The 27,927-nt window shown below is 39.2% G+C and overlaps 1 protein-coding gene across 10 annotated transcripts in view; it reads right to left on the reverse strand.

Moving 5' to 3' along the window:
• fmnl2a (formin-like 2a) overlaps positions 1 to 27,927 on the reverse strand; it is a 59,243-nt gene that overhangs the window by 4,316 nt on the left and 27,000 nt on the right. For 3 of the 10 annotated variants that reach the window (XM_081604017.1, XM_081604014.1, XM_081604026.1), the window contains exons 4-28: positions 27,075 to 27,151; positions 22,163 to 22,246; positions 20,182 to 20,337; positions 18,764 to 18,802; positions 18,208 to 18,252; positions 16,114 to 16,222; positions 15,848 to 15,924; positions 13,922 to 14,015; positions 12,764 to 12,838; positions 11,359 to 11,469; positions 10,982 to 11,131; positions 10,437 to 10,538; positions 9,808 to 10,120; positions 9,470 to 9,664; positions 8,953 to 8,973; positions 7,055 to 7,179; positions 6,756 to 6,958; positions 5,921 to 6,155; positions 5,769 to 5,837; positions 5,601 to 5,681; positions 5,389 to 5,518; positions 5,154 to 5,317; positions 4,956 to 5,057; positions 4,168 to 4,263; positions 3,763 to 3,886 (exon numbers count right to left, since the gene is read on the reverse strand). In XM_081604017.1, coding sequence (XP_081460143.1) covers positions 3,763 to 3,886; positions 4,168 to 4,263; positions 4,956 to 5,057; positions 5,154 to 5,317; positions 5,389 to 5,518; positions 5,601 to 5,681; positions 5,769 to 5,837; positions 5,921 to 6,155; positions 6,756 to 6,958; positions 7,055 to 7,179; positions 8,953 to 8,973; positions 9,470 to 9,664; positions 9,808 to 10,120; positions 10,437 to 10,538; positions 10,982 to 11,131; positions 11,359 to 11,469; positions 12,764 to 12,838; positions 13,922 to 14,015; positions 15,848 to 15,924; positions 16,114 to 16,222; positions 18,208 to 18,252; positions 18,764 to 18,802; positions 20,182 to 20,337; positions 22,163 to 22,246; positions 27,075 to 27,151 — 2,977 coding nt within the window. Of the gene's footprint in view, positions 1 to 1,197; positions 1,319 to 3,762; positions 3,887 to 4,167; positions 4,264 to 4,955; positions 5,058 to 5,153; positions 5,318 to 5,388; positions 5,519 to 5,600; positions 5,682 to 5,768; positions 5,838 to 5,920; positions 6,156 to 6,755; positions 6,959 to 7,054; positions 7,180 to 8,952; positions 8,974 to 9,469; positions 9,665 to 9,807; positions 10,121 to 10,436; positions 10,539 to 10,981; positions 11,132 to 11,358; positions 11,470 to 12,763; positions 12,839 to 13,921; positions 14,016 to 15,847; positions 15,925 to 16,113; positions 16,223 to 18,207; positions 18,253 to 18,763; positions 18,803 to 20,181; positions 20,338 to 22,162; positions 22,247 to 27,074; positions 27,152 to 27,927 lie in introns of all 10 variants that reach the window. The other 7 variants (XM_081604019.1, XM_081604022.1, XM_081604024.1 and 4 more) reach the window with 7 other exon arrangements.

Raw genomic sequence — 27,927 nt, forward strand, 5'->3', positions numbered from 1 at the left:
AGCTCTGATTAGGTTTCCTGTGTAGGCAGCATGATGCTGCCTATACCATGTTTCACCATAGGAATGGTGAGTTCAGGACAATGTGCAGGGTTATTTTTCCATACCAACCAAAATGTTATATTTATGCCACATGAGCAGCGCACTGCCTTCCATATTTTTGCGTTGTTCTTGGCTGTAGTCCATTTCTTATGGCTTGCTTCCAATAATTTATTTGTTCTTCTCAATCTTTAACAAAAGAAAAATGTGTGAATAGCATAACTGGAGTCTTTTTAGGGTTACTGGAGTATAGAGGACTGAATATATATGCACGTCACACATTTCAGGCTTTAATTGTAAAGAAAAAATAAATTCAATCTGCTATTTTTTATTCCATTTCAAAATTGTACTCTACTTAGTGCAAGTCTATCCCATGAAATCCCCCAAGAGTACATTAAGGTTTGTGGTTGCAATGTAAAAAAGTACACTTAAATGAAATGAATTAAAGTGCTTTTGCAAGGCACAGTAAGAGCACAGAAACGTCCTGACTGAAGAGTGACCCATCAGGAGCAAGTGCATGCTAACTATAAGAGCAAGAGTGCATTGTGGGAAAGCAGCAAGGTTAAAGCAAACAGCATGCAACAAACCGTATAAACAGTGGTGATGGCATGTGATAAATGAACGCACACAATGATTTTACCATTAAAAACATTGGAACACACAAACAAGCAAGTGATAATGCCACAGGCATTTATACGTCATAGTATTAGTCATACCTGAGGTGTACATATACGAATACTGAATATGACAAACTGAGCCGCAACATGCTGACCATGTTAGATGGATGGCCACCAGGTGGCAGCACACAGCCTGACCTGAGTGACTAACTGAGGGGAAAAGTTCACTCCTTGGGATGCTGATCTCTCTGTGACATTATAATCTGCTGTGGTGGGTAAAATGATGATGAGAAATACTGACGTCACGCTTCATGCAGGTGGGCCGAGAAGAACCAGCTCCCAAAACACACTGTCATGCTTAAGAGATAAGAAAATCTACACAACACACACTCAAACTTCAGTGAGTATGTGTGTGTGTGTGTGTCCCTGGGAAACCACAGTGTCCACAGTGTGGGAGTGTAAACGGTTAAGAGGGGGTCGGTGGGAGTGAAGAGGCATGCAAGGAGGGGAAGAACATAAAGAAGAAACGTTTTGTTCCAGCAACCTTTAAGAAGAGACAGAGATCTACAAGCTTTAGTAATGGTACTCCTCATTGAGAGCGGGCTCGCAGAAGAACCGAGACCCGCGCTTGGCTGTGCGGGCGGTAAAGGGCACGGTCTTCAGCACTGCATTGAGACGACAGGGAGAATAGCCAGGACACAAATCAGGACAAACACGGCATGAGAAAAGCAGGTCTTCTCTACTGGGTTTAGCAACGGCTAGCACTAAGCAAGAACCCAGCTACAGCAACAGGAACCCTGGAGAAATGAGTTTAGAAGCCAACTCTACAACCCCCATTTTTATTTTGCTAATTATCTTAAACCGCACAGTTTCATGCAAAAGTAGGCAAATTTTGTTGTAATCTTTCAATGTGATCTTGTTTAAAAGTTATCCAGACCTGATGAATATTTAAAGTTCTCAGAGTTTGGTTGTCTTTAAACTTGTTTTTAGTTCAGTAACTAACCATTTCCATTTGCACTGAGCCAGTTCTGGTTCTGCTGGAGGTTTCTTCCTGCTAAGGGGAAGGTTTTTTTTTTTCTTTATGCTGTTGCTACATGCATTCTCATTATGAGAGATTGCTGCATAGTCAACAATGCAAATGTCCAATATTGTATGGCAACAGGAGTGAATTCTGCAAATCAATGACTTGATGCAATTTGGTGGGTTCCTTTAAATAGCAAACTTAAAATTTGAATAATAAACTGAACTTGACTACACTGTCTGATAATAAGATTAAATTGGGATGTATGTAAATTACTTTACTTTCTGTTGCTTGTAGAGTGCCTTGGGACAATATTTGTTGTGAATTAGAACTGAATAGATAAACTGAAGGGAACTGAATCTAAGTTTGTAAAAAAAAAAAAAAAATTACTATGCTAATTTTACAAACGTACATAAAAGTGGCTTTTTTTCATATTCAAATGCTGCATTTTTAGCCCAGTTGGGAGTATCTTCTGTCATCCCTTGACAGAATGATGCCCTGGGCAACTTGCCAGTGGTTCAAGGGAAAACCTTAAAGGACCATTAGAAAGTCTGGAGACATATTGATCAGGATCACATTAAAGGATCACAAGATCTGACCCCTTGAATCAAGATGCATTGAAATTTGGGATTGCCATTTAAAACTTCTGCACTTCTGCTGAGAAATCTTTAAATGGGATCAAGAATACACCAAAAAAAACTGAACATTGTGAAAGTTTAACATGTAAATGGACACTCCCACAATGTTTTCAGTAGGAACTGAAAACATTTCCCACTGAAACAGCTGAAGCAACAAAGTTTTATTTTGAAAAGTGAAATGTGTTCCCGTGTGTGGTGCATTAGGTGTTTTAGCTGTATTATTATTTGGATACTTTTTGTATAAAAATGTTTGCATATAGACTAGTTTAGCATATTTACTCTATAAAAATTAATCTGCTCTAGTATGGATGCAGAAAATAGAACTGCACTTGATCCATTCCTCTTTAGAGAAGAACAATAATTACACTAAACTGTTGGAAAATCCAAAACATTTCAAGATCTTCATTTTTATCCATGATTTTTTTTTCTTTTTGTTAACATGCTTACATTTAGAAATTAAGCAACAAACTGTGATAAGTAAATTATTTTTGGAAAAGCCTAATGTTGCAATAGTACTTTAAATTAAAGGGCCTTGCTATATATAAATGTATTAAATTTAAAAACAAAGTAATATATACAAAAACATTTTTAGAATATGTGTTCTTTGTTTATATTCTTGCATTGTTTTTTTTTCTTCCCGTCTTCAATTGAAGTGGAATTGCGTCAAAGATTGTCTTGGCCTGAATCCATTTTGGTTGTCAAATAATGTCATTGTGTTCATTTTGCTGATTTATTCTTGGTAGATGCACAGATCTGAGATGTTGTGACAGATCTATTTTGTGGAACGTTGATCTGCCAGTTTTAGATACATAAAATGTATCTTGAAAACTAAAACAGGATTCAGTATACTTTTGTTTTCCTTTTCTCAAATAAAAATGATTTTCTCATAACAAAAGGTACACAGTTAAGGACTGTCACTCTCTGCATCCTTGAAACTCTATAATGGCAACAAAAAAACTAAAATGCTTCAAGTTATGGGGACAGAAAAAAGAATTGGTCATCTCCAATCTCTGCCTGACTGACTGATGCATCTAGTTATCAGAAAAAACATCAATCATTAATAGGAGACAAATTAGATGCAAAAGTGCAATGTAAAGCAGCAAATAATTGTTCTTCATATTTCACCACAGGAAGTTTAATCTCACCTGGTTATGAAAGTAAAATAAAATTATTTTCTCGGTTTGACTGACATTCAGAGACGGTCATACCCTCATCCTGCATACGCACAGTACAGATGATGTTATAAAGCAAAAGTGAAGAAGTCATTATTATCAGGCACCTTTCGGTTGAGAAGCCCTGAACCAGCTGCCTCATTTGGCCACAAAAAGAGCTGAAATCATCGTGTTAGTTGGCTTAGAAATCCTTTGTTTCAAGCTGAGGTGACCCTTCATGCAGAGCATTAAACATGTGTGATTGACTGCAGACTGTAGCCTTGATCCGGTGATGTTACCCGTGATGATGTCCTCGATGGCGCCGTCTTTGCCCTCGTAGACGTGGCGGCTGTCCTTCACCTGCTTCCTCCTGAGCTCCTGGATCAACTCCTGCTGCTGCCGCTTGCTTTTATGGGAAGGAGACTGCGGGAACATGCACACAACAAGGGTTTACCACCAACAAGCTTCTTCTCCCACATCACATCCCTTCATCATGCAAGTTAATTGAACAGTCACTGATCCTGACTGATGTTTCTCAGCAGGGAGTCTTGCTCTTGGAGCTAAATACAACCGTGCCCAGCAGGTGGTCTGCGCTCGACTAATCCTCCAGACGGGAATCTGGAGGAAGTGGAGTTGGATTCCCCTTCTGGTCACTGTGATCCTCAGGGGAGGACGCAAAGGAGTTCAGAGAAAGATTAACTCACCTTCTGGTCTTCCTCCATCATAGCTTCCTGTTCTAGAAGTTTCTCCATCATGAGCTGCTCCTGCCGCTTCTTCTGCTCATTGTCCTCCTCCGCTTGCTGAGGAGCCATCGATTTATTTTTATTGAAAAAAAAAAAACATTTACAAATTCACAACTTACTCTAGGTATTTTTTGTTTTATCAGTACGGGAAGATCATTAACACAGCATTTCTAAAAGCTTTGTGTTTCGTCCAGTATTTTAGTGATCTGCAGAAATCAGCATTTTCTAAATTAAATTAATTTTAAGCGCTCCAGGGGGCGCAATTGACCTTTTCTCAGATGCTGGACATTTTTATTTGTAAATTAGTTCGAGCTCAAATCAACCTTATGTTTCTTTCTTTTTTTCTTTTTTTTTTTTTGAAGAGTTTCAAGTTTTGCAAAAGTATTCATTCAAAACATAGCTCTCTTGAAAATTCAACAAAGCTTTATCTCTGACAGGTCTGCCATATTTTTTGTCTTCATGATCTTCTTTGTTAACTAAAATGTTCTTTTTTCCACCGACAAACATCTCAGTATTCACAGAACTGCTAGCATTTGCACTGACATTAATTAACACACTGCTGGACTCAGTTTACCAATTATTTGACTTCTGGAGGCGATTAGCTGTCAGAATAAACGGGTTGAACAGAAATACACACATTTTTAGATTTCATTGGTGAAAGCCATGTATCCCTTTTCCTTCACCACACACATTTGTTTTACTATTAGATAAAGTTCTAATAAAACCACTGAAGTTTCCAACCAACTCACCCTGTAGGCTTTCACAAATCGCACAAACACCGGGAAGAAAACAGACGGCGGCGTTGTCTTAGAGTTCTCTCCAAAGAACTTCACAGCCTCATCAAAGGCGTCCTTTTTTTTGAAGATGGGGAAACAAAATGCAGCTTCAGCGATTAAATATTTAGACAGTCGTTGAGAGAAAGGTTTTTCTCCGTTATTCAGCGATACCTGTGCAATTTTGGCGTCATCCTGCAACTTTTTCAGCTTGCTCTCGTTGTGTGTGATGAAGTCTTTCAGCATGGTGTTGTGACCGTGCATGCTGTACTCTCTCCTGGTCAGCTCCATGCCTCTATGCAGCTCCTTAACGTCCAGCAGGACATTCTCCAGCGACACTGTGAGAACACGGGGAACGTTACGCATGGAAATGGAAATGTTTGATTAACGGATAAAAATTTAAGCCCACCTGCTGCTGCCTTTTCAACATAGTGCAACTCATTGTGGAACAGAGACACTTGTGGGTATTTCTCTTTGACCACGTTGGCAATGTAGTGCAGCAAGGTCATTTTCCGGTCCGTTGACTTGGTATCAAGAAGCTGAGGGGGGGGTGATAGATTATGTTTTAACAAAAGAAAAAGTGAGGACGTGTAACTTCAACCGACATCAAAAGCAGCTTACCAAATCTAAACTCTGAAGCTTGAATCCATACACTGCTCCTCTTTTGCTGCTGTTCATGTAGTTTCCAAGTGCCAAAATAATCTGCAGCGTAGGTAAACAGGGATCACAAAACTAAATCCTACATGTGCAGGACAGCACACTCTGCTAACACAAGATATCTCCAGTTACCTCTAAAATCTTCTTTAGCTTCTGAGACGACTTGATGGACACAGACGCCGCAATTACGGCATGAAGTTGCTGCAGACAAGCAAAGTTTGACGCATCAATTTCACGACTCTGCAGCAAACGACAAATATCGAGTGGAAGACTCTCTTAATCACCGGTGTGAGCATCTGCACGCTTTCGCTGAAGTTTCCGATGAAGGCCATGATGGTCATCTTCTGCATGAGCCGCTCGATCTTGCTGAACTGCATCATGAAGCGGTCCTCGTCGGTCAGGCTCTCCAGAGGCTTGCGCTCCTTCTCGAACTGCCGCAGGATTTTGACCTCGTTCTCGGTGGGCTGAAAGCGCATCAGGCACTCAACAAAATCCACCGGCAGAGTCCGCAGGTCGAATCTGAAAGAGATACGGGGTTGGGGGGGTGGAGATGAGGAACAAGTCTAACAGAGGCACGAGGTAAAGAATGGGACTTCACTTTGGTAAAATGTAACACATCTACACTTTAATCTAGACATTTTGTTTTTATATCTGATTTCCAACCGTTAGTTGTGGCTTACCATTTATATTTTCTCCGTTTCATTTCTGAGTTGAATTTATCTTTTAATGATGTCATTTCTTTTTGCTCATTTTTATTTTAATCTTAAAATGACCCACATTTGCAAAAAAATATGTATGTTTTGTCTGATTACATCACATTGTTATGACGAAAAAGTTACTCTGTACTCAAGTAGCCTTTTTTTTTTTACCAAATATATCTTCACCCTACTATAAGAACGTCTACTTTTCACTTGCGTTAGAAATATTTGGAAGTCATTTTGAACTGAATGATGGATTAACTGTGGAAATCCAAACATTTCCTTTTTCCATACTTCTTTTGAAAGAAGAATGGGTTTTTCCAAGACTGCACATGAACCTTTTTATATGCTTTGTTATTTCACTAATACTGCTTCTAAATCAGATAAATGCAAAATAAACAAGGAAATGTCAGAGGCTTACAGCTGAATGGCCTTGCAGATCTCCTCGGTCGTCTTGCCCACTTTCCTCAGCGTGATAGCCAGGTTCTTTGCCCTGTTAGAGTCCAGCAGGGCAACCTTGTTGGGTCCCTTGTGAGTGACCTTCTGCTTGCTCGTGGTGAGGTCGATGGATGGGCCCTGAGCTTTAGTCTTAAACATCTCCTCAAACTCATCAACATTCAGGTCCTAAAAGACACCATTTTTATTTTTATTTTATTTTATTTTTTATTAGGATAGGAAGCAGGTCAAAACAGAGACCCTGTTCTGAGTGCGTGCCTTTACCTCGAGTATCCTCTCGTCGTCGATCTCGTTGAAGACGGTCCCGTTGATCTGATTTGGTTTCAGGGCGACCCAGTTGAAGACAGGCATGCGGAACTTTGTCTTGATGGGTTTCTTGATCTTAACAGCTAAATGACACAAAGGAAAATTAAAAATATGTCTTGATCGACTGCAAGGGTCCATAAGAACGTAGCCACACACATGCAGGAAACGGGGGATCTGTAACAAGAAACATCTGATTTCTGAAAACATTCATTTTGAACACTTCAAATGTTTTAGCAGAGAACACAGATGTCCAACAATTAAAACAGGATGGTTTCCTTATTCTCTTTATTCAAGCTGAGCCTCCTGCCTCCTGGCAGAGGAACAAGGCCAAAGGCTATATCTGTTCACTAAATTGTGCATATGGTCCAGGATTACTCACCAGGCCTGGGGTCAAACTATTTGTTGTGCAGATTAAAGCTATTTGTAGCGACAAGAGCTGCTCCATTGAAGCTGAACGTTGAGGCGACGTCCTGCATCGCCGTACCGACAAGGTGTCAGCAGCGACGCAGCAAGAGATAAGGCCATCATGGGAAAGGCAAACAGCATTCCGGCTGCACACGATTTCTATCAACTTAACCAACTGCGTGCCACAGCAGCTCAATGAGTATCGGCATGCAACAAACTTGTTTTTAAGATTGTGACACGTCATTCATACAAAACGTCAAACGGTCAAAGTACTACAGTCAAGAGTGAAGCGAGTCACAAGTTTTGAATGTGGTATTTTCTTTTTTTTTTTTTTTTTTTAAGGGTTCACAGCAGATTTTTTAGGCATCTGGACTCATTGTTTACAGTCAGGAGTATCTAACATTTTCCTCAGGTGGAGCAGCACAAAAGTTACTGCTGCATTTAACATAGCAATTTTACAGGTTCGCTTTGTGATTTTGTGTTTAATCACGGTCCATTAGGGCAATATTAACTTTTAAATCATTAATTAACAATCTAATAAACAAAGTTGGCATCTTATTAGAAAACTGTCAACTGTGCTGGTGAGCTGAAATTTAAATTTAAAAACATCTCAAAAATAAAAACAGATGCCTGAAAGCATAAAATAAAAGAAATTCTAAACACCTTCTGAACAACTCAAACCGAACATTTCATTATGTGCTCTATCAGCATTTCAGTTGGAAATATTTTGTGCTGGAGCCAATCACAACTGCCCAATTACCAGACATGGCCTTCCTAGACCTTTCCCAGTAAATGCATTTCATTTTATTATCAGTTTTAATGTATCTTAACAAGAAAAACTGGTCAAGCCAATGTCTTCGAAATCTATACACTTTTGTCTTAATCTTATGCCATCTTCAGACTTGACCTTAAGGTTGATGGCTCCAAGTCGCAGCACTGGTAATGAGTTTCTGACGGCTCAGAACTCAACTAGTCTTTATTTTCTCTGCTCATCCTGCACTGAGTTTATCTGCGATTGGTTGAACTGGCGCAGCCTTAATTAAATTTTTTTTTGTTGTACCATTGAGAAATGTGGTTGCACTCTAGGGGCCTACATCATGATGTAAAGCATCTTGTGAAGATGCCCATATGTTATGTTGTTACAACCACAAACTATTAGTATTTTATCGAGCAGCTGGAAGGAAAATTAAGCAGTTTTTTAGTTTTTTGACTTCTCAAATAAAAACCTGTGTGAGCTATGCATTTGTCTACAACACTTCAGAGTCGGTACTTTGTACAACCACCTCTTGCTGAAATTACAGCTAAAAGTGATTTCAACAGAGGTACCTTACCTGTCTGATACCACATTTAAAACCAATGAGAAACCACCACAGGGGGGAAAATACGTGTATGACATGGTTAAGGGACGTGGGGGGGAAAACACGACATTGAACTCGACAGCAAGAACCTACAGAAAAGCTTGATGGGTCCCTCTGGTTGGCGGGGAAAGGAAACAATTCAGAGACAGGTTAGCATAATGGCCGGGAACAGTGGCAATGTTTACATGAGCGTCATTAATCTAAGGCAAGAAATTTCAACTCGTAGGTTTCAGTTTTCACAAAGTCGGCTTACTCTTACACATGTATATGTAGCAGCAACATGTACATACAGATCTTACAGGTTTGTCTGCATACTGAGTTCATTCAAAGTGTTATTGTTTAACCTGAACACACCTAAAGCTGTGAACGTGGGACGCAACATTAAAAAAAATTTTTAAAAAACCCTAAAAGAAATGAGACATCTAACTCAAGACTTAACAGTTCAGAGATTGGGTAACTTAGGAGATCGAACAAAATGTTTTTATGTTTTCATTTAATCTTTAATTTAAAGGTCCAACAAAGCTCATGAATCTTAAATTCCTGTTAATTTAATTAAGAAAAATGGTTTTTGCTATATTGATATGAAAACCAAAGGATAAATTAACCTCACCTGCCAATCCTGAATTCATGATCACAGTGGGCGTCCCACATCCGGGAAGCGGGGGCGCCATAGGTGGAGGTGGAGGAGGCAGAGGGGCAGAAGTCTCTGACGGGAGCCCGGGGGGCGGTGGTGGCGGTGGAGGAGGGGGCGGCGGTGGAGGTGGGGCAACTGCAGCGGGAATTTCCATCGATGGTCCATTCGGCACTTGGAGAGACAACGAGAGATTAATATGAATCATTTATTTTCCTCAAACATTTTTAAGGACGCAAATGAATTTTCTAAACCACTTTTTACTCATTTGGGTTTTCAATATTTGAGGCACACAGATGATCCGATTATAAACCTACATTGCCCGTTGACTGGCGGCGGAGGAGGTGGAGGAGGGGGAGCAGACATGCCTCCTGCAACTCCTGCATTGTTCTGACAGGCAGCCATCCCATTTGCCCCCACCCTGGCACCCGCCAGACCCTCCACCCCAGCCAGTGAAGAAGGCAGGATTGAGATGTCTCCATCTCCCTTTTTCTGGATCCGGATGGTTCCCTGCTTTTCCAGCTCGTGGATCTTCTTCTCCAGCTTACTCTGGCGCTGGATGGCCTCATCCTTCTCCTTAAGCATCTGCCTCAGCGAGTGAATCTGCGAGGTGGAGTCTTTGTAGACTTCCTGCATGGGGAAGGAAAGGGAAAAAGAAGAGCTAGCGATATTAGGAAGTAAAGCTGGCTACAGTGTGCTATTTAAATGAGAGACATTGTAATCTAATGTGCCTAATTTTTTCAGCTGTAAAAAAATGTAAAATGTATGCATCTTGCTCTTTCCATTTTTTGTGTTGGCCTATTAAAATACAAGTAGGTTGTGGTTGTAACCTGGAGTTATCAATCCTTTTGCAGGGAAATGTAGCAGTGGATGCACCATATTTCCAACAAGTAATAAAGATTTAAGTAAAAAAAAATAAAATAAAAATGTTGGAGTAAGAACCGACTTTGATGGCTTCAAGTTCCTTGTTCCTCGTCATCAGCTGTTTTTCCAGCTCCACAATCTTGGCCATAGCTTCATTCTCCATGTCCTGCAGCTTCTCTGTCATCTATGAGAGTGAAAGGGGGCAAAGGTCACAGATGAACATGTTGCAGAGACAATATCCAACTCAAAAAAGGTCAGGGAGGGCAGCGATGTAACGCATTGATCGTGTTCATGTCTTCATAAGTTTGAAATTTTCAGGAGATTAATGTTTTGCACATACATCAGTTTGCTATGACAGGAAACATTATAATGAGCATTTAACTTTTTCCAATACATCAATCAAATCATGCAGCAAATTTATGCTAAATGTCAGAGCATTAATTCAAGATTCACTGTGTCGTTCAGTATCAACTCAAAGACACTGCTGAACAACATTACACTGCACAAGTTCACATAGGAGCATACAAAAATGTTAGTGCCACTTATAAAAGAGGCATCTATAATAAATAAACAAATGTTGGGTTTTTTTTTTTGTAATATAATAAAATAACACTTGTGGCTTCTCACGTGCGACATGTTCTCCTCCAGCTCCTCCACTCGCTCCAGGGCAGCATTTTTGGTCTCTGCATCCTCAAGCAGCGCTCCAACGTCAAACACGTTATCCAGGTAGGCCTGGATCTGAACCTGGAGCTTATCGCTCTCTGTGTGCTTCAGTTTCTGTAAAACAGACAAAAAATATAGTGATTAAAGTCCACTTTCTTTCCCAAGGACTGCATCTATCTCACATATGCAGGTTTGCAAAAAAAAAAAAAAAAAAAAAAACTGAAAAGCTGTTATTGATGGCTCTCTATGCTGGACATCTCAGGGGTGCAGTAACTACAGCAGGAACTGTGGACCTTTAGCTGGGAATACTCAGAAGGAGTTCTGTGTAAATCGCAACTTACGTCCAAGTAGTCGTCCAAGCCCAGCTTGGTGAAGTCGTACTGTAGGTGAACTCTAAAGTTCATGTCCTCCACTGAGTGCACAACAATGTTGATGAACTGCATACATGCAACCTGAAGAACGTGAAGAGACAAGCAGAAGAGTCAGTTAAACAGCTTTTTTTTTTATTAGCAGAGATAAGTTAAAATTGAAGACAAATAATGCTACACAATTTGATTTATGCTCATTATTCTGATTTCGAGTAGAAGATTCTGACAGTATAATAATGCTGAGTAAAAGTAGCAGACATGGTATTTCACTTTCAAGACAAGAATGCTTAATATAATCTAATTGATGTAAATAAGAAAGCTACTACCGTTCTCATATTTGGACAAATTTGGTTGTGGTCTGTTAAATATTTACAAGATTCTGAAAATAAATTCACACTTTATAACAGATACTGACTCTCCATGGGAAAAAAAGATTGTACTTTGTACAACCCCCTTTTGCCAAAAAGACAGTACTTCGTGTTCTCCCATAACATTGCACGGGATAAGACAACACATTATCCTGTCTACAGATCTATTGACAAATCATTTCTCTTGCAGATTCTTTCTGCTTTTTATTGCAAAACGTCCATGAACTCCGACAAGTTTGGGTTTTATGGTTTGGATGCAAATACTCCATCCTATGATGCCGAAGTGGAACAGGTAAGTAGTACAATAATTACGTCAGTAAGAGATCAATCAATCAAAATTAAATAAATATAAACTATGTGCAGCTTCCTGTTCTGCTGTCATCATTTATATCAGTCAGACTGGACTCTTACAAATACAGAGACAGCTAAATGTTCATCTCAAAATTGTAAAGAAAGGTTATTTATTCAAAAGTTTAGTCCAACAAGAGGATATCGGCAGGGCTGTTCGAAATGTTTAAATAGGTGTAGGTGTGAACACTTTTTTATTTTAATTCAGTCACTATCTGTTCTCCTTGTTGCTTTTTGTGGACCCGTCTCATCCACTAAATGATTCAGCCTGTGGATCTCACATTTATTTTATTTTTCTCAAAAAAAAGAAAAACAAATCACATTACCGATTACCAATAAAGTTTTAAATAGTTCATTTTCAAAACTGCTGGCTAAAACAGAGCTTACAGGAGAGAAAAGTTCAGCTATTTGGATCCATTTTAACCCAAGCAGATGGCCAAGTAATGCAATTGAAATCTATTCCCAGTAATTACTTTCAAAAAGTGAAATTTGCAGTGAAATATTTCAAGGTTTTATTTTCTCCTGACATGATGTTCTCCAGCAGGAAGACCCTGACATCCTCCATAAGGAAGGTAAACCTCAAAAGGCCATTGCTAGAGAAGTTGTTTGGTCACAGAGTGCTGTATCAAATCATCTATTATAATGAGTTTATTTGAATTCACCATGAAGTCAATGTTGTTGTCTTCATTCTTGAAGTACTCCATAAGCTTCTCAAACCGCTGCGTCTCCACGCATACCTGCAACGCAAAAGAGTCCATAAAATTAGTGACCAGTGTTATTATGAAACCATAATCATAAACTTAGCAAGAAATAGTAAAAAGTAAGAAGACTCAAGATTTCAGCAGCTGCTGCAACATATGAACCACCAGCATAGGTGAAAAAACACCTATAAAACAGTCTGATGATACTGTTCTCAGTCTTCAAAGTGATTACTGCTGATCTAAATTATTCATACCCGCCTGCCTTAATCCTATTTACAGCAGACACTGTATACTTTTTGTAAACCTTATCCCAGAAATAAAGTGTTTTTGTGGCAAAAAAGCCTATTTAAAATAGAACTTGACATCCAGAAAAACGTAAAAATGGGGTAGATTGATGTTTGGCTGATCAGAAAGGTCACTGGGAGGGTAGCGAGGCAGACTGGGACAGAGTATAATAAAGAATTCAGTAGAAATAGGCCTGCCTGCAGTCAGTTCTCTGTAGCTGCAAATCATCTCCAGTAAAATAAAGCTAACTGCGCTGCTGCCTAATTATGAAAAAAAAAAGAGAAATCTCCCAAAATCTGTGACCCTGCTGCTGTGGTTTCACACCATCAGAAGCATTTCTCAGCCTCCGTCTCATTAGGTGAGCTCTTCTCTCCCACTAATGCCACCGTCGCTGAAAGCGCCACACTCAATATTTAATTCAGAGGTGTAAATATTACATAAACTGCGCTCGCTCTACACTCGTAAGATGTTTGCTACAAAATGAGGCTGTGGTTAGCCCCTAGTTCTCTCCCTGGCAGCCAGGATACCTCCCTCCAGACAGCCACAGGTCAGGAAGGCTATCTTGAACATCTGTCGCTGTGCTTTTCTGAGCTTTGATGCGCCTGACGAATCTTGTTAACACGCACGGAGCGGTCTTGTCTGATGGGTGGGTTATCCTGTGCTACACAGACAGACCGGTATCTCTGAACCCTTTGAAGCAACACCGAGGGGGAATCTGCCGGAGAAGCATTCCTCCAGGACCGAGAGATTGTTTGAAACGATACAGTTGGAATGTAAAGACTTAAGGGTCTCCCTAAAGAATCCCCAGTTTACCATTCTTTAAGCTGGTCATACCTCCTTGAAGTTGTCAAAGGCGGAGAGAATAATTTCATGGCCTCCTCTCACAAGACAAACTGCCGCCAGGAGCTCCAACACCAGAGCTTTGGTTCTGTAAAACCACAGAGAAAGTTATGGCAGGAGAGGTTAGCAAATATTATGTTTGCCATTAGAGAAGCAAATATAAACTTAAAGTGTAAAGTCAGTAGTGTTAACTAAATATCGTAATAACCCCTCATCAACAACACTGCAGTGCCTCGCAAAGTACCATCAATTTTCCCACACTCATGGCTGCAACCACAAACCTCAGTGTGTTTTTATTCTGAATTTATAAGACGGACCAACACAAAGTAGTGGATAATTTTCAACTGGAAGGATATTTTACTTTCTTTTCTACAAGTAAAAGTCTGACTTTAAAGCTGGGTTAAGTAATAAAAAAGACCATTATCTGAGAGTGGAAAGAATACATTACTATGCATGCGAAAACACCGATTGTACGTCACCCTATAAACACCATCCTAATCAAGAACTATTGTCCAGAAAAACATCATTAATCATTTGACAATTTGTTTGACTGTGATGCTGTGGGGAAGCTTTTCTGCAGCAAGAACAGGAAAACGGGCCGAGTTGATGAGAAAACAGATGGGAGGCAAATGCAGAACAATTCTGGAAGAAAATCTGTAACAGACTGCATGAAGACGGCAGATTAAGGTGGAGGTTCAACCCTAAAACTACTGATGGGGCAAAAAAAAAAAAAAAGAGCACAAAATTGAATGTGTTGATATTGGTTTACAAAAATGTTCTCGTCTTTACTCAGTAACAGGAACAGGATTTGGGTCAGTCCTCCATTAAAGAGCTTTCTGCGTTTGGCCAAATTTAATGCATTTTTAAAAATTTATCTGCTGCATGGCAGATTTATATCATGTCTTTAGTTGTAATCTGGGAGTGAACAATATAATTCAGAGTGCTACGAATGGCCCGGGGTCATATTCTGAACACCCCTGATTTAGCTCAAAGCATATTCATGACAATATCCCAGTCAAAGTGCAAACCTAAATCTAATCCAGAATCTGTGCAGAGACAATCACACCGAAATCAAGCTGTTTTTCAAAGAAGAATGGGTAAAAATGTCACATTCTGCAGCTGTAATTGGAGTGGATAATGGTTCTATACAGAATTGGCACCACACATTTTAGCCTTTCATTTGTAAAATAATAATCATTTCCCTTTCACCTCAAACGTATGCTCTACTTGGTATTACCATCACATAAAACCCCAACAAAATAAACATTGTGGTGGTAATGTGACAATGTGTTCAAGGTAGTGTTAATACTTTTGCAAGGCTATGTTGATTATATTAGGAACATCAAATCATCAACATGTCATTTGTTGAGTATCAGCATGTTTGTGTTGTTTTCATTTTATTGATGCAGGATTCATTTGCCTGAAGGAAAGAATATGTGACATGTGATGCAAAGATGTTTCACATCAACTTTTCAGGACATCCTGTAACCTTTGGGCATTGTTTGAGAACTCATGCATCAATCCATCCACACACACACACGCAGACAAACACACAGCAGAGGCTTTCCAGCAGTGATCTCTTTATGCATCTGTCTGTGTAGAGGAGTCTGCTGGTAGAGCTTTTTATCTTCCTTCCTTCCTGATGGATGTCTCAGAGCAACGAATGCACTTGTACAAAACGACACAGCTAATACTCTGAAACTATGGATGTAATTTTACTAAAGCACAAAATCTAAACTGAGAATACTGCAGTAAGAAATTTAACTGCTTAAAAACAAACTAGCAGCCACAACAAAAACATTTGGAAGGAAAGAACAGATTTTATTCACTGTGATTTTTAATTATCTGCAAAGTGTTGCTAACTTTCTCTTTGATTAATGTCCAACAATCACATTTTCATGACTTCTTCCTTGATCTTACCGTGGATTTTTATTGTTGAGACTTAGTGCAATTTCATTCACAGCATGTGGGTGTGACATGACCATGTTGAAGCCATACTGCAACACAAATATAATGGAGACAAAGACAAATAACAGATTAAAAACAGGGCAGCCTTTAAATATTATTGTACATGATGAATAAGATATGGAGGGACAGCAGGGGAGCAAATTGAATTTAGCTTCAAATAGATGGTTGTGCATCAGCCTGAAAGGTCATGTAGTCCCTGCAGATAAAAGAAAGCTTACCTGATAGTTCATGATGGCACGTAGGCACATGATGCAAACATGGACATCGTCCTTTTTACAGACGAGTCTGGAGTTTTTCAGCGTTCTCCTGCTCGGCAGAGTGCTGCAGCTTATAAAACAAAAAGAAAAGATTGAAGAAAAGTTGCTAAAAAGGGAAAATAGTGCATGGGTTTCTAAATGGAGTGTCAAGTCGGTTTGTGTCTGAACACGTGTGAAAAGCCTGGATAAGCAAGAGAACAGATGCTATTTGTAAATGAGAACAGTAACCCAGCGCCTTGTTCGTATAGAGAGGCTGTTAAAGTGTCAAGCCACTTTACAATACCACAAACAAGGCTATATGATCTACTTCCACACACAGGGGCCACAGGATGGCTGCTTTGTTTTAGCTTGATGTCCTTCACTTACATATCAATCACAGCTAACATAATAGCAGCCAGTCATTTGCATGCAGCAGGGTGACTGTGCAACTTTACGAGGACAAAAAAAAAAACAAGGCTTCTGCGACGACGTAAGTGCTGATCCAGTTAAAGCAAAACTGTTTATTTGCAAACTTTACAAACACAAGTTTCAATTTCCAAGTCCGAGTTCAGTAGAAAAACATTTCTTCAGGCGACAGTTTGACATGCTGATTCCTGTCAGACTCCCTGCCTGTAGGTAAAACTTATCAGTGAGTCACAGCAGACTTTTTTTTTTTTTTTTTTTTAAGAGGCAGCAGATTTTGGATGAAGATGCGTAAACATTATGTGTTAGAGTTAAGGGAAAAGTACTTCACAAAACCAAAATAATCAAAATGACAGCCGCATATTGAACAAGTTACCCAAAATAATACATAGGAGTAAAAAAAGAAAGATTCCCCTCCCAACTAATCGTCCTCTTAACATAGGTGAAGTGGAACTAAGAACAGGAATAAATTCACAGGAAATGAATGTGCTATGACATGTCTGAAAGAGCCTTTTGTTCTCTGTTCTGCTGAGCAAATTTATACCTTACAGAAGAGAATAAATAAAGGGGAAAACTAGACCAAAATAAAAAAACAATTCAATTGGCTGTTGTGTTTACAGATTTCTGTTCATGATGAAGGCGAAAGCAGAGCGCAGTCGAAACATAAGTCATTCATATTCAAGATTTACTCCTTTTTAGTATGTTAGGTGGGCTGCACAGTGGCACAGTTGGTAGAGCTGTTGCCTTGCAGCAAGAAGGTTCTGGGTTCGATTCCCGACCCCAGTCTTTCTGCATGGCGTTTGCATGTTCTCCCTGTGCATGCGTGGGTTTTCTCCCAAAGTAGAGCATCAACTTTGACAGTTGGTTTTAACTGAAATTGAACTGAAAAACGTAAGGAGGAAATTATGAATCATGTCAAAACAAGCGTAAACATACTTGCGTGTAAAACACGTAAACTGCATGTCGAATCCAGCTGAGCTTTAGAAACAAATGATAAACCTATGTGCACTATATAGGTGACACACTGTTGGAACATAACCGCAGCTTTCTTACACCAGTTGACTTCGTGTTGGAGTAACATAGTAAAGCTGCCCTGCACAATTCTCCAACTATGATAAAATATACATCGCTGCCAAGAAAATGAGACCACTGGATCAGAAACGTAACAGCCCGAGTGATCCAAGAGAAACGTCGTCACAAAAATAATGTAGACAATGTTTGAAATAGAAATTATGCATGAACGAGTTGGATTTGTGCTTCATTTGATATAGACATGACAACACAGTAGCTTTAAACTTCAATGTATTGAACTGAGATTCAATAAAGGCCTATATGTAAATGACTGAGGGACAAAAAGGAAAAAAAAAATCCCGATTGACATGCGAACCAGACAAATTAACAAACAAGGTTAATTTGCTTTGTGAAAAATCTGATTCATGTTCTGGAGAAGGACAAAAACAGTTTGAGCAGAAAAGATTTTTAGGTTTATGTGACAAGTCAAAAATATTTGTTTTTTCAACAATACAGACGAGTAATAACAGTTTAATTTGTGCCACATGGAAAAACCAAACACTAGAACTACACTACAGGCTATAAGATACAGGGCTAAGATGTCTACATGTTGCTAGTGATCTCCTAACTCCTCAGACATACCGTCTCATCTGAGTACACTTTGGACAGTTCAACGAACCCGGCATCCTACAAGAGGCAATTTGAAGAAAGCAAATACAAATGACTTAGTTTGGCTTTAATAAACCAGCTACAGATTATTTTAATACTACCTAAACAGCAAAAGGTACAATCTCTGTCTTCATCAAAACACAGAAACATTTCTAGAAGCGATCTATAGTAGCCATTTGAGAATCTAGGCTAAGTTCTGCACAGGAATGTCATTCGAGGAGTAACACAAGCAGCACACAAACAGAAACAATGAGTGCAGAACAAACCATTTACTCCAAGAGAAGCAGAGCTCAGTCACACGAGAATGAGGAGCACTAGGAGGAGGGAGCAGGTTGGGAGTACAAATAATTCACTTTCCTGACAGAAACAGAAGGACAAATAAACCAGACAGCTCTAACAGGGAGGTAAAAAGTACAATAAGGAAGGGGTGCTGTGTGTAGGGATGCATATGTGAGCGGCAGTCTGTGGACGCAGCATTTTGTGTGTTCATGTGTGCGTCTCAAGAGGGAACGGGGAAGTGGCGACCTGCCTGCTGTCGAAGAGTGGCGGACAAAAGAGCAGATGACTACTGATGAAGACGGCGACAAAAAACAGAAGAGACAGTCAAGACAGCTGAAGACACTGACCATTTTCACATACTGAACATACTCCAGAGCAGTGACACAAGAGAACCAGCACCATTTACTTAACTGACTGGAACAAGACAAATAAAGCACCAGAATGAAGTGGTGGAAACCACTTTTGTCCTGAGGTTTTGTAGGCAGCTGACGGACATTCCAACAATCGATCTTTGAATTATGTCATGTTAAAAAAACAAACTTCATATTATTTCTTGACTGTGTTTTTGGTGACAGACCAACAGAAAGTAGCAACAAGGAAATGATTTGCATTTGTATTCATCCCATTTACTAAGATAAATGTTCAAAAAGTCTGTCTCTGGTTGAGTAATTCTGGCAGACACTGTCAAAAGATTTCAATGTATTTGCAGCAACAGATAATTTTACAACACATCTACTCATATCCAACATATCTAGGAGATGGACTCCATACTTCACATTTTTACTTTCTACTCTGTGTTGGTCTATCACACAAATACCAGTAAAATGGATTGTTTGTTGGATTAACATAACATTTCAGGAAGTTTAAGGGGGAAAAACTTCTGCAAAGCAAAAGTTAGACTTATCTTTGTCTGACAGTCTTGAATTAATAATAGTAATAGTAATAAAGCGTGTAAAATATGTTTTATTATATATAAATATTACGTATGTGTGTGTCAAACTCACACAGAACAATTCACTATGCATTGCCTAAATATTATTTTCGTGTAAAAGTCTTAAAAGTTCATGTGGCCCTTGACTCAGTAATGCTCTTTGTGTACGAAGTGCTCAGGTAAACCTCTTCAAATTAAGGATTAGAGGCAACAGACGTCAATATGACTTCCATACTGAGAGAATAAAGCCATGACAGTGGGGATTAGAGAAATGATGCATGAACAAGTTGGATTTGTGCTTCAAAGTATATATTAGCCAGGGCCTTCTGAATAAACAGCAGTGGAGTCCTGTGTACCTTGGATTTGGAGTTAGTTTGGTGTTTATAAATATTGCCCTGGAAAGAAAAATGACCTACAAAAAGATCTAGTGTGTCGCCTGAAAAACTGCCAGTCATGTGTCACAATCATGAGTCTGGGTAGCTAAAATCATAAAAGAAAAAGCCAGACAAAAAGATTTTTTTTCCCCCCTTTCATGTGTTTTAAGCCATTTAAAGTCTTAGAGACCCCATGACTACACAAAGAGGCAGCTGAGGCATCATAAGAAATGTGTGACTTCTCAAAATAATCACACTGCTTAAGCCAAGTGCTGAAAACAGAAAATGGGGAAGGAACGCAGTTGCTGGGTAACTTTGTCACCATCAGGTAAATGTAGAAACGAGCAGTGATGTTTGTAGTACCGTAACGTGGAGTGCCGCCCGCCACGAGTGATGCCGTTCCCCGTGATGTTGGCTGGCAGGGTACCCCCTCCATGCAGGTCCTCTATAGACCGGCCCCAGGTCTTGGACTTGTCCATGATAACTTCTGTATTGTTTTCCAAGCAGTCGCCATCAAAACTGGAAAATGAGACGTAGATGAGTCAACGCTGTGATAAACCTTTCCAATTGTGAAAAACACTTTATTTTGCAGTTATTTAACAGTCTGAGCCACAATTAAGGACCACCCAGAGACTTGCTATACTTTGGCTGAAGCAGCAGATTTATTCCCTAAATGTTACCAGATTTTAAAAAAATGATAAAAGCAGCTTTGTTCAATGTCAGTACTGTTGCTGACTAGTTCAGCAACAGTACTGAAGTAGTCAGTGGTTCAGTACTACTGATAAAGTGTTTATGTTTGTTATTGGACTTTCTAATCAGAAGTCCAATAACTTCTGATTAGAAAGAAGTTCTAATCAGAACTTCTTTCTAATCAGAAGTTGTTTTATTCAGCAACTGAACTACTAGTCTACTAGTCTACTAGTAGTTCAGTACTACTGAACTACTAGTTCAGTACTACTGAACTACTACAGTTGCTTAATAAAACTTTTTATTCAGCAAAAAGTTTTACTATGCACATTTTTTGGTTGTCTGTTTTTAGAGCTCTGAATGGTGATCACTCAGGCATAAAATTAGCAGCGTCAGTGTCTTTTCCGTAGTCTGTCTAATTTAATGGCTTTCATTTTATCTTCTTTTACCTTTCACATTTTCCCCATTGGCATATTTGTTCTTCTTTCTTGCTTTTCTTTTAAGTATCAGATCATTTTGATAGTATAAAAGCTTGTAGCAAGAACCTTTGAAGGAAAACTACATTCCAGTATCTTTAGCTAAACTACTGGAATGCAGTCTTATTCTTACACCTACGATGTCTTTTGTCATCTTCCAATACCTTTGTGGCAAAAATTGACGCACGCCAAAAAAGACATTACTGTACATCAGCATTTTTTCCGATTTTTTTTTTTTTTTTCAGATTCATCTTATACTTCAGGCCTGATTAAAACTGCTGGGCAATCAATTACCTTTAGGATTTAAACACTTTCACTGCGAGCTGTAATTCTTGACAGGATTTTTGACAGATCAAAGATAAGCAACAAAACTGATTTGATTGCATTATCTATTATTATGTACTGCCAAAAATTTCTGCTTAAACAACTTTTAGTGCAAAATTCCCCCACTGACGTCTATTAAAATCGTACATTCCTCACTGCTACAAAAAAAACATAAAACTTATGAGACCATTTCATTTTTTAAAAAGGTGAGATGTTTGACCTTTAAATTTCTGCCAATTTGTTTTGACCAAAATAAAAAAGTTAAAACAGCTTTTTATTTTTTATTTTTTTTAAATCACTGGCTTCCGATTAGAAAGTCCAATAACCAAAACATAAACACTTAATCAAGTTGTCATATGAACCATGACATGTCAAAGTCTAATGACCCAGCAGTGACGCCACTGTGGTTTTGTGCGTTTAAACATGTGAAGCTAAACAAATGAAATGTTTCGTTGAAGTCGGTAGCGACTAAGGTATTTTATCCCACCCAACCTTATGTGCTGTTCCAGCACTATATAAATATAATATTACAGGAAACCTCTGTAATGTGGACAAACCATAATCACACATGCTGAAGTCAAGCGATGAATTTAAAATTAAACAAAAAAGGCCACGGGAGCTCAAACAGGGACTCTGTTCGAGTGACTAATAATCACCCAGTCAGTTCATGAATAGCAGCATACGGCTGCTATAATACACAATCTGTCAGCGACGGTCAGCGAGTGACTCAGTGTTTCTGACAGCAGAGATGGTGGAGCTGGCGCTGAGTGGAGAGGCATCAGCATCTGTAGAATAGCAGCGTTGTGCTGGTTCCTCTGAAACACTGTTGCCCACAGAGGATGCATGCAGGGACTTACGTGACAGCGTACTGCGCGAATGAAAGGTACTCCACCAGCACGTCCAAGCCTTTGTTCTCTTCATTTAAGAACTCCCTCACCCACCTGAAAAACAAACAAATATAGAAGTTTATTGTAACATAAATTTGCTAATAAACTGTTGTGGCCATCAGTTAAATTTGAATGGACATTTACAGAAATAAAAGTGCAAGACAGATATGCTTGTACAATTACAGGAAAGTGAAACAAAACAACACTGCTGGGAATTAAAAGCTTTTGTGTTTTCTTGTAAAACCCTTTTGAGTTTCTTCTATTCTGGAGACTTTCTAATCAGGCCTTGTTCTGGTTTTCTGATTTTGTATGAGTTCTTAAGAGCTTTAAAGCATGAAAGAAAATAAACACATTAAAAAAGTTTATCAAATTATATACTTGAGTTCCAAGAATGAAAATGTGAGTTCTTTCTTTTAATGTATTTAAAAAACTTTCAGAAACCAAATCACTGATTTGTTCATATGCAGCTTTTTCAAATGTTATGTTACCTATTTAGTTGCCTAGAATTCATAAAAATTTTTTAAAATAAACAATTACAAATAAGCATCCAGTCTTCCAGAGCAGTAGATGAATCCCACATGCAAGAATTTATTCAAACAGAGACATTCACAAAGTGTGCATCATAACTGAGCTAGCCTCAATTTAAGCCCAAAAGACTTGCAGCTGTTACGACATCGACGGTGGTTCTATAAAGTATTGACTTAAGCCCCTTTCGCACTGCAAGGCCCGGAACGGAACGGCACGCTTCGGTCCAGTTCCACCCGTACTGCAGCCCTGATGTGTTTGCATATAACTGAGCCTGGCATCGAAGCTGTACCTGACGTCATTATTTTTTAAACTAAACAATGGTTCCGATGTAGCCAACCAAAGCCACTTCCTCAGAGATGCGGCGGAAAACTTTCTCTTTCCTCGTTGACCGCTCTAGTTCATTCTGTACTCGTTCATCAGCAAGTAAGCAGAAGAAAAAAAATTACCTCATCATGGGACCAGGTAACAGCAGAATATTGGGAGGAATACATTGCAAATTAAAAATAATAATAAAAATATTAAAAAGAGCACTTGTCACAAAATACAGTGAAAACAGTTTAGTGAGAGCCAGCTAGAACCGATCAACGGCTGACTGCAAAACAACCAACGGCTGACTCTAAACCAATCAGCTGCTGAATTCAAAGCAGCCCCGCTTAGCCGGCCCGATTGGAACCACACCTCTTGTGGTTCCAAGGAGCCGGGTGGAACCGGGTCGGAAGTTCTAATGCAAAAACGGTCAGCCCTACTTTGAACCCGTGCCGTGCCGTTCTGCGGTGGGCCTTGCAGTGCGAAAGGGGCTTTAGAGGGGCTGGTTACAAATACATGCCACACTTTTCAGATTTTAATTTTTTTTTTTTTTTTTTTTGGTTTGTTTTTCACAACTGTGTATCATTTTTATTTCCCTTCAAAATTATGCATTGCTTTCTGTTAGTCTGTCAAAGTAAATCCCAATGAAATGTAATGCAAACATAAAGCTAATTGGACAGAAGTGTCACATCTTTATTTCTTGTAACCACAAAGGCTTTTGACTGATGTCACATTCATTAAGACTCTTTAAAGATTATGTGGCTGCGTCTTGATTGGCCCCCCATGTGGTGTGACTGCATGGAGCTTGACAATCTAGTACAAGAGTCCGGTAAACCGGTGCCAGGCACGGCCGTCGTCTTAAAACAGACTGACAGAGTGGCTTCGTTGCCCATATGGTGGTCATTACCACAAGATGTTGACAACTCTCCCATTCTCCACATGTTGGTGACCACAGTGCAACATGTCGGACACAGGCAGGCAGGCGTGGAGCCAGGGTCGGCGTCAGCAGAGCACGCTCAGGGACAATCCGCCCATTATGCGCAGCATGATTGATCAAACTTTCCGTTTCACCTCTGAAAAGAAGCAGCAATTATTCACTGTGTCAGTGGGTGACATTGTTGCTCCGTTTCAATCGGCAGCTCCTGACCTCTCCATGTCCCTCCCCCGCCTCCATGGTTAGCTCCTCATTTGTCTAACAGAGACTGACTTCATGTAATCTCGTTTTTCAACACAGCATCTTTAAAAGAGTTCATCCCTCTAAACAGTGGTTCAGCTGCTTTGCAACACGGGCATCGTCTGCGGCTGGAGTCATGTTTTGGTTTAAAGAGCAGAATCGGTGTGTAAACAGTCTGTAGGAGTGCAAGAGCCGCTGCTGTCAGACACATGAGATAATCTTAGAGTGTGGGTGAAACTGACAAATTGAAGAATATATACGTGTGTGGGAGGGAGGAAAAGAGAAAAACAGAGGGTTTAGAAGACAGTTTAGACTGAAGAGTGTTTTGCTGTTTCAATAGTCTTTGGCCACCAAATGCTCTCTTAGCTGCATCCTTCAAGATCTGCTGCTACCACCTACTTAAAATGCTCATCTGGTCTTTACCAGGGTATACATTTACTTAAGCCTAATTACAAGTCTACAAAAACAAAGGACAGATTCCAAACTTGCAATATTTATTAAGCAAGCATGAAGCCAAAATGGAAAAAATCAGTAAACCCAGTGATTCACCAGAAGCAGGATTCAATGACAGCTACAGCTAAGAGTAACTAAAATCCAACAAACTCGTCTAGTTCCAACGTCAACACAAAAGAATGATATCTGCTCAAATTATAGTTTCTCCAATGCTTTCTAAAGGCACTCTCTCAGCATTTCAATCATGTTGACTGATTAAAGAGCCATTGTACCATGTTTTCCAGGACATTTTGTTGAAAATTTGCTGCTGTGTTTGAGATCAACAAATAGCCTCCAATTTGATACTTAAACACTCTGGAATCCAGAAAAGATCAAGGTCGACTCTGTGAGTGCAAGCTGCACAGGTCACAAGGCTGTGAAGCGAGTGTAAATTATGAATCCTTCACCACTGAGCTCAGTACGCTTTTGGTCACTGCCAAACACATTGTGCTGTGCATTATGACCAAACATCTCTTCTTTGGTCTCATCTGCCCAAAGCATATCTAAGTCCCTCTCTTGTGATTTATTCAGAGACAATTCTGCAAACCTTCTGGAGACTTACTTCTCCTGTCTCATTCAAAGAAACCGAACTTATAAGATCTTTTTCCAATTTTACTGTCAAGAATTTAAAAGCTGAAGCACACATTGTGTAAAACGCAACTCTTGGGGGTTTTGTAATATCCGAGAGTTACATAGTCTAACCTTGCTTTCGCTGGTGGCCTTCACTGTTGGGAAAGGCCACAAACAGTCTCAATGTTTCCCACTTGTGAAAATTATTTTTCATTTACCAATGATGAAGTTTGAAGAATTTGGAAGTGGATTTATAGCCTTTCACTGATCAATGCGAAGAAACAATGGCTTGTTCGACGTAATTGCTGATGTCTTTCTGCCCTGACATTGTGTTGACCAGTAGACTCCAGAACAAGCTGCTGCAAAAAAATCCAGCTTTCATAGAAGTGGTCACACTTATAATCCTGATAATCAGTTAATCATAGGCTTTTTGTACCAATGAAAGCAAGGGTTTATTTTGGTTTTTCACACTGAGATTTTTATAATTTTTGAATAACTTTTTTGCTTAATGAGTACTGACAGCATAGCATCTGTTGTGTGAGTTTTTATGTTTCAGGTTAGATTTAAAACTTAGTAATGTCTCTTATGTGTAAAATCTTAAAATTAGAAGTGTGTGTCATTTCTTTTTTCTAGAAATGTAATCTTCAGAGTCAATCATGTTTCTTCCCGAGTAAAATGACTAACACATTGTGAGAGATATGATTGTAGTGAGAAAAAAAATTTTGATCTGAGAAAAGATTTAAGAGCTCTGCTATAAGCTGCATTTAAAGGTTTACTTTCTGTTCTGGTAGTGTTTGTCTTGGTAATGCTCATATATGTGGTTGCTAAGGACATACATTCCCCGTTTTCCCACAGGTTACAGGATTCCTGCTATTTTTTATGTAAAAAAAAAAAAATTCAGATTTTTCCAAGCTGAGCTTTTCAGAGTCAATAGTCTTTCATTTCAAAGTATAAAATGAGACCTGAAAAAGAGAAAAAACAAATGAAAGGAAAAAAGAGGAAACAAACAATACAAGGAAGGGAAAAAAATCTGAAATGTACATATGTACATATTTTTCAACATTCATGTTTTCTCCTTTCAAACTCATCTATACCTGGAAAAACTTTGCATTAAGTTCCAGACTTTTTTTTTTTAGGACCAACACTATTAAAAAACACAAGACGCAGACATCCCTTATGTCTGTAAAGCAGCATTTCTTTACAACTATAATTGGAATTTGGATCTAACATATCCCAGCATGCATTAGGCCTCATTAGTAACGCACTCATCACAGCCCATGGAGACGCAGATGTGTGATCTAAAGCATGAAAAAACACTGAGACTCTGAGATATTGATCTGTGCTCCAGGCTGACTGTACAGCTCTAAATCTGCACAGGTTTAGACTTGTTATCTCAGAATACCTAACATAGCACATGAACGCACCAGTGTTTCATCTATTGTGAAATCATCGTCGTCTGTGTAGCAATATCCACATTAATATCTCATCATCAGAATCATGGACTGAAATGCTACAGTGGCGCGGCCAAACTCCAGCGAAGAAAAAATGTGTTTTCCTTCCAGAGGCTGCTCATGTGTCAGCTGCTCCGAAACAATCCTGCGATTCATCTTTTCTTCGCCGCCACATGGTTTTCGGTGTAATATTAGGTCACAGCACAGATAGGAATGATACAAGGGAGGGGGAGGCTGGGTTTAGCATCGACGTCTGCATCTCCTGGTGTCTGGAATGCCAGACTTTCCCCCCTTAAATCGAACATAATCAAACACAAGACGCGTTTATACTACACAAGCTTCAGCACAGTCCGTGACTCACCCTATATGATTGGTCCGCAACGAAATTTCCAGTTCTCTCAGGACTTGGGTGGACTCTTGTACCCTCCGTCTGAATTTCTGAGGAAGGAAAATAAAATTGGGGGGAGGTTAGATTTCATCATACCCTAATAAATCAACATGTGGTAGGAACATAGATCAGGGAACGTTTTTTGGCTGAGGGGGAAATATTTTTCTAAAAAGAAAGGTCAGACAAACACAAATATAGACATTCTGAAGTGAGAGTGAGGAGGGAGTTCAGCACGTACTGATTATAAAATCGGAGGATAAAAAATAGGGGCTGAGTCGTTCCTCAACAGAAAAGTAGCTATTAACTAGGCTATTAAAGATGAAGAGCTGACTCACTGGAAAAAAGCTACAGTTCCCTTGTTTTACTTCTTTTTACCTCAATTTTATAGCTTATCCATTCAAATTCTCAACTAAAGTCAACCCTGCAAAGAAAAAAAAAAAAAAAAAAGCTTTTCTGACACCACACCATGATAAACACTTCTTACATATCGTGTACAATTTAAAATACTAAATTTGTCAAGGCACCTTTACATTCAGTTTCAATCAGATTTTCCAATTTATTGATATGTATTGATGCTCTCATGGGACAAACAGCGGAGAAAATATTTTCAAGAAAAATCATGCTTTGGGATCAAATAAAATTTATCCCAAAGCATGATGCTGCCATCACCATGTTTCACTGTGGTCATTTCTTTCGTAATAATCAAGTGTCAAAACACACCTTGCTAGTGTAAGTCTATTAAATAGTGCTAGTTCAACTACAATAAGCCCAATCTTGTCTAAGGGCAGTAGATTGTGTCTTTAAATAGCTTCAACACCCACCAGCT

Source organism: Poecilia reticulata, chromosome 2 (genome assembly GCF_904066995.2).
Source record: "Poecilia reticulata chromosome 2, P_reticulata-male-v2, whole genome shotgun sequence".
Classification (NCBI taxonomy): domain Eukaryota; kingdom Metazoa; phylum Chordata; class Actinopteri; order Cyprinodontiformes; family Poeciliidae; genus Poecilia; species Poecilia reticulata.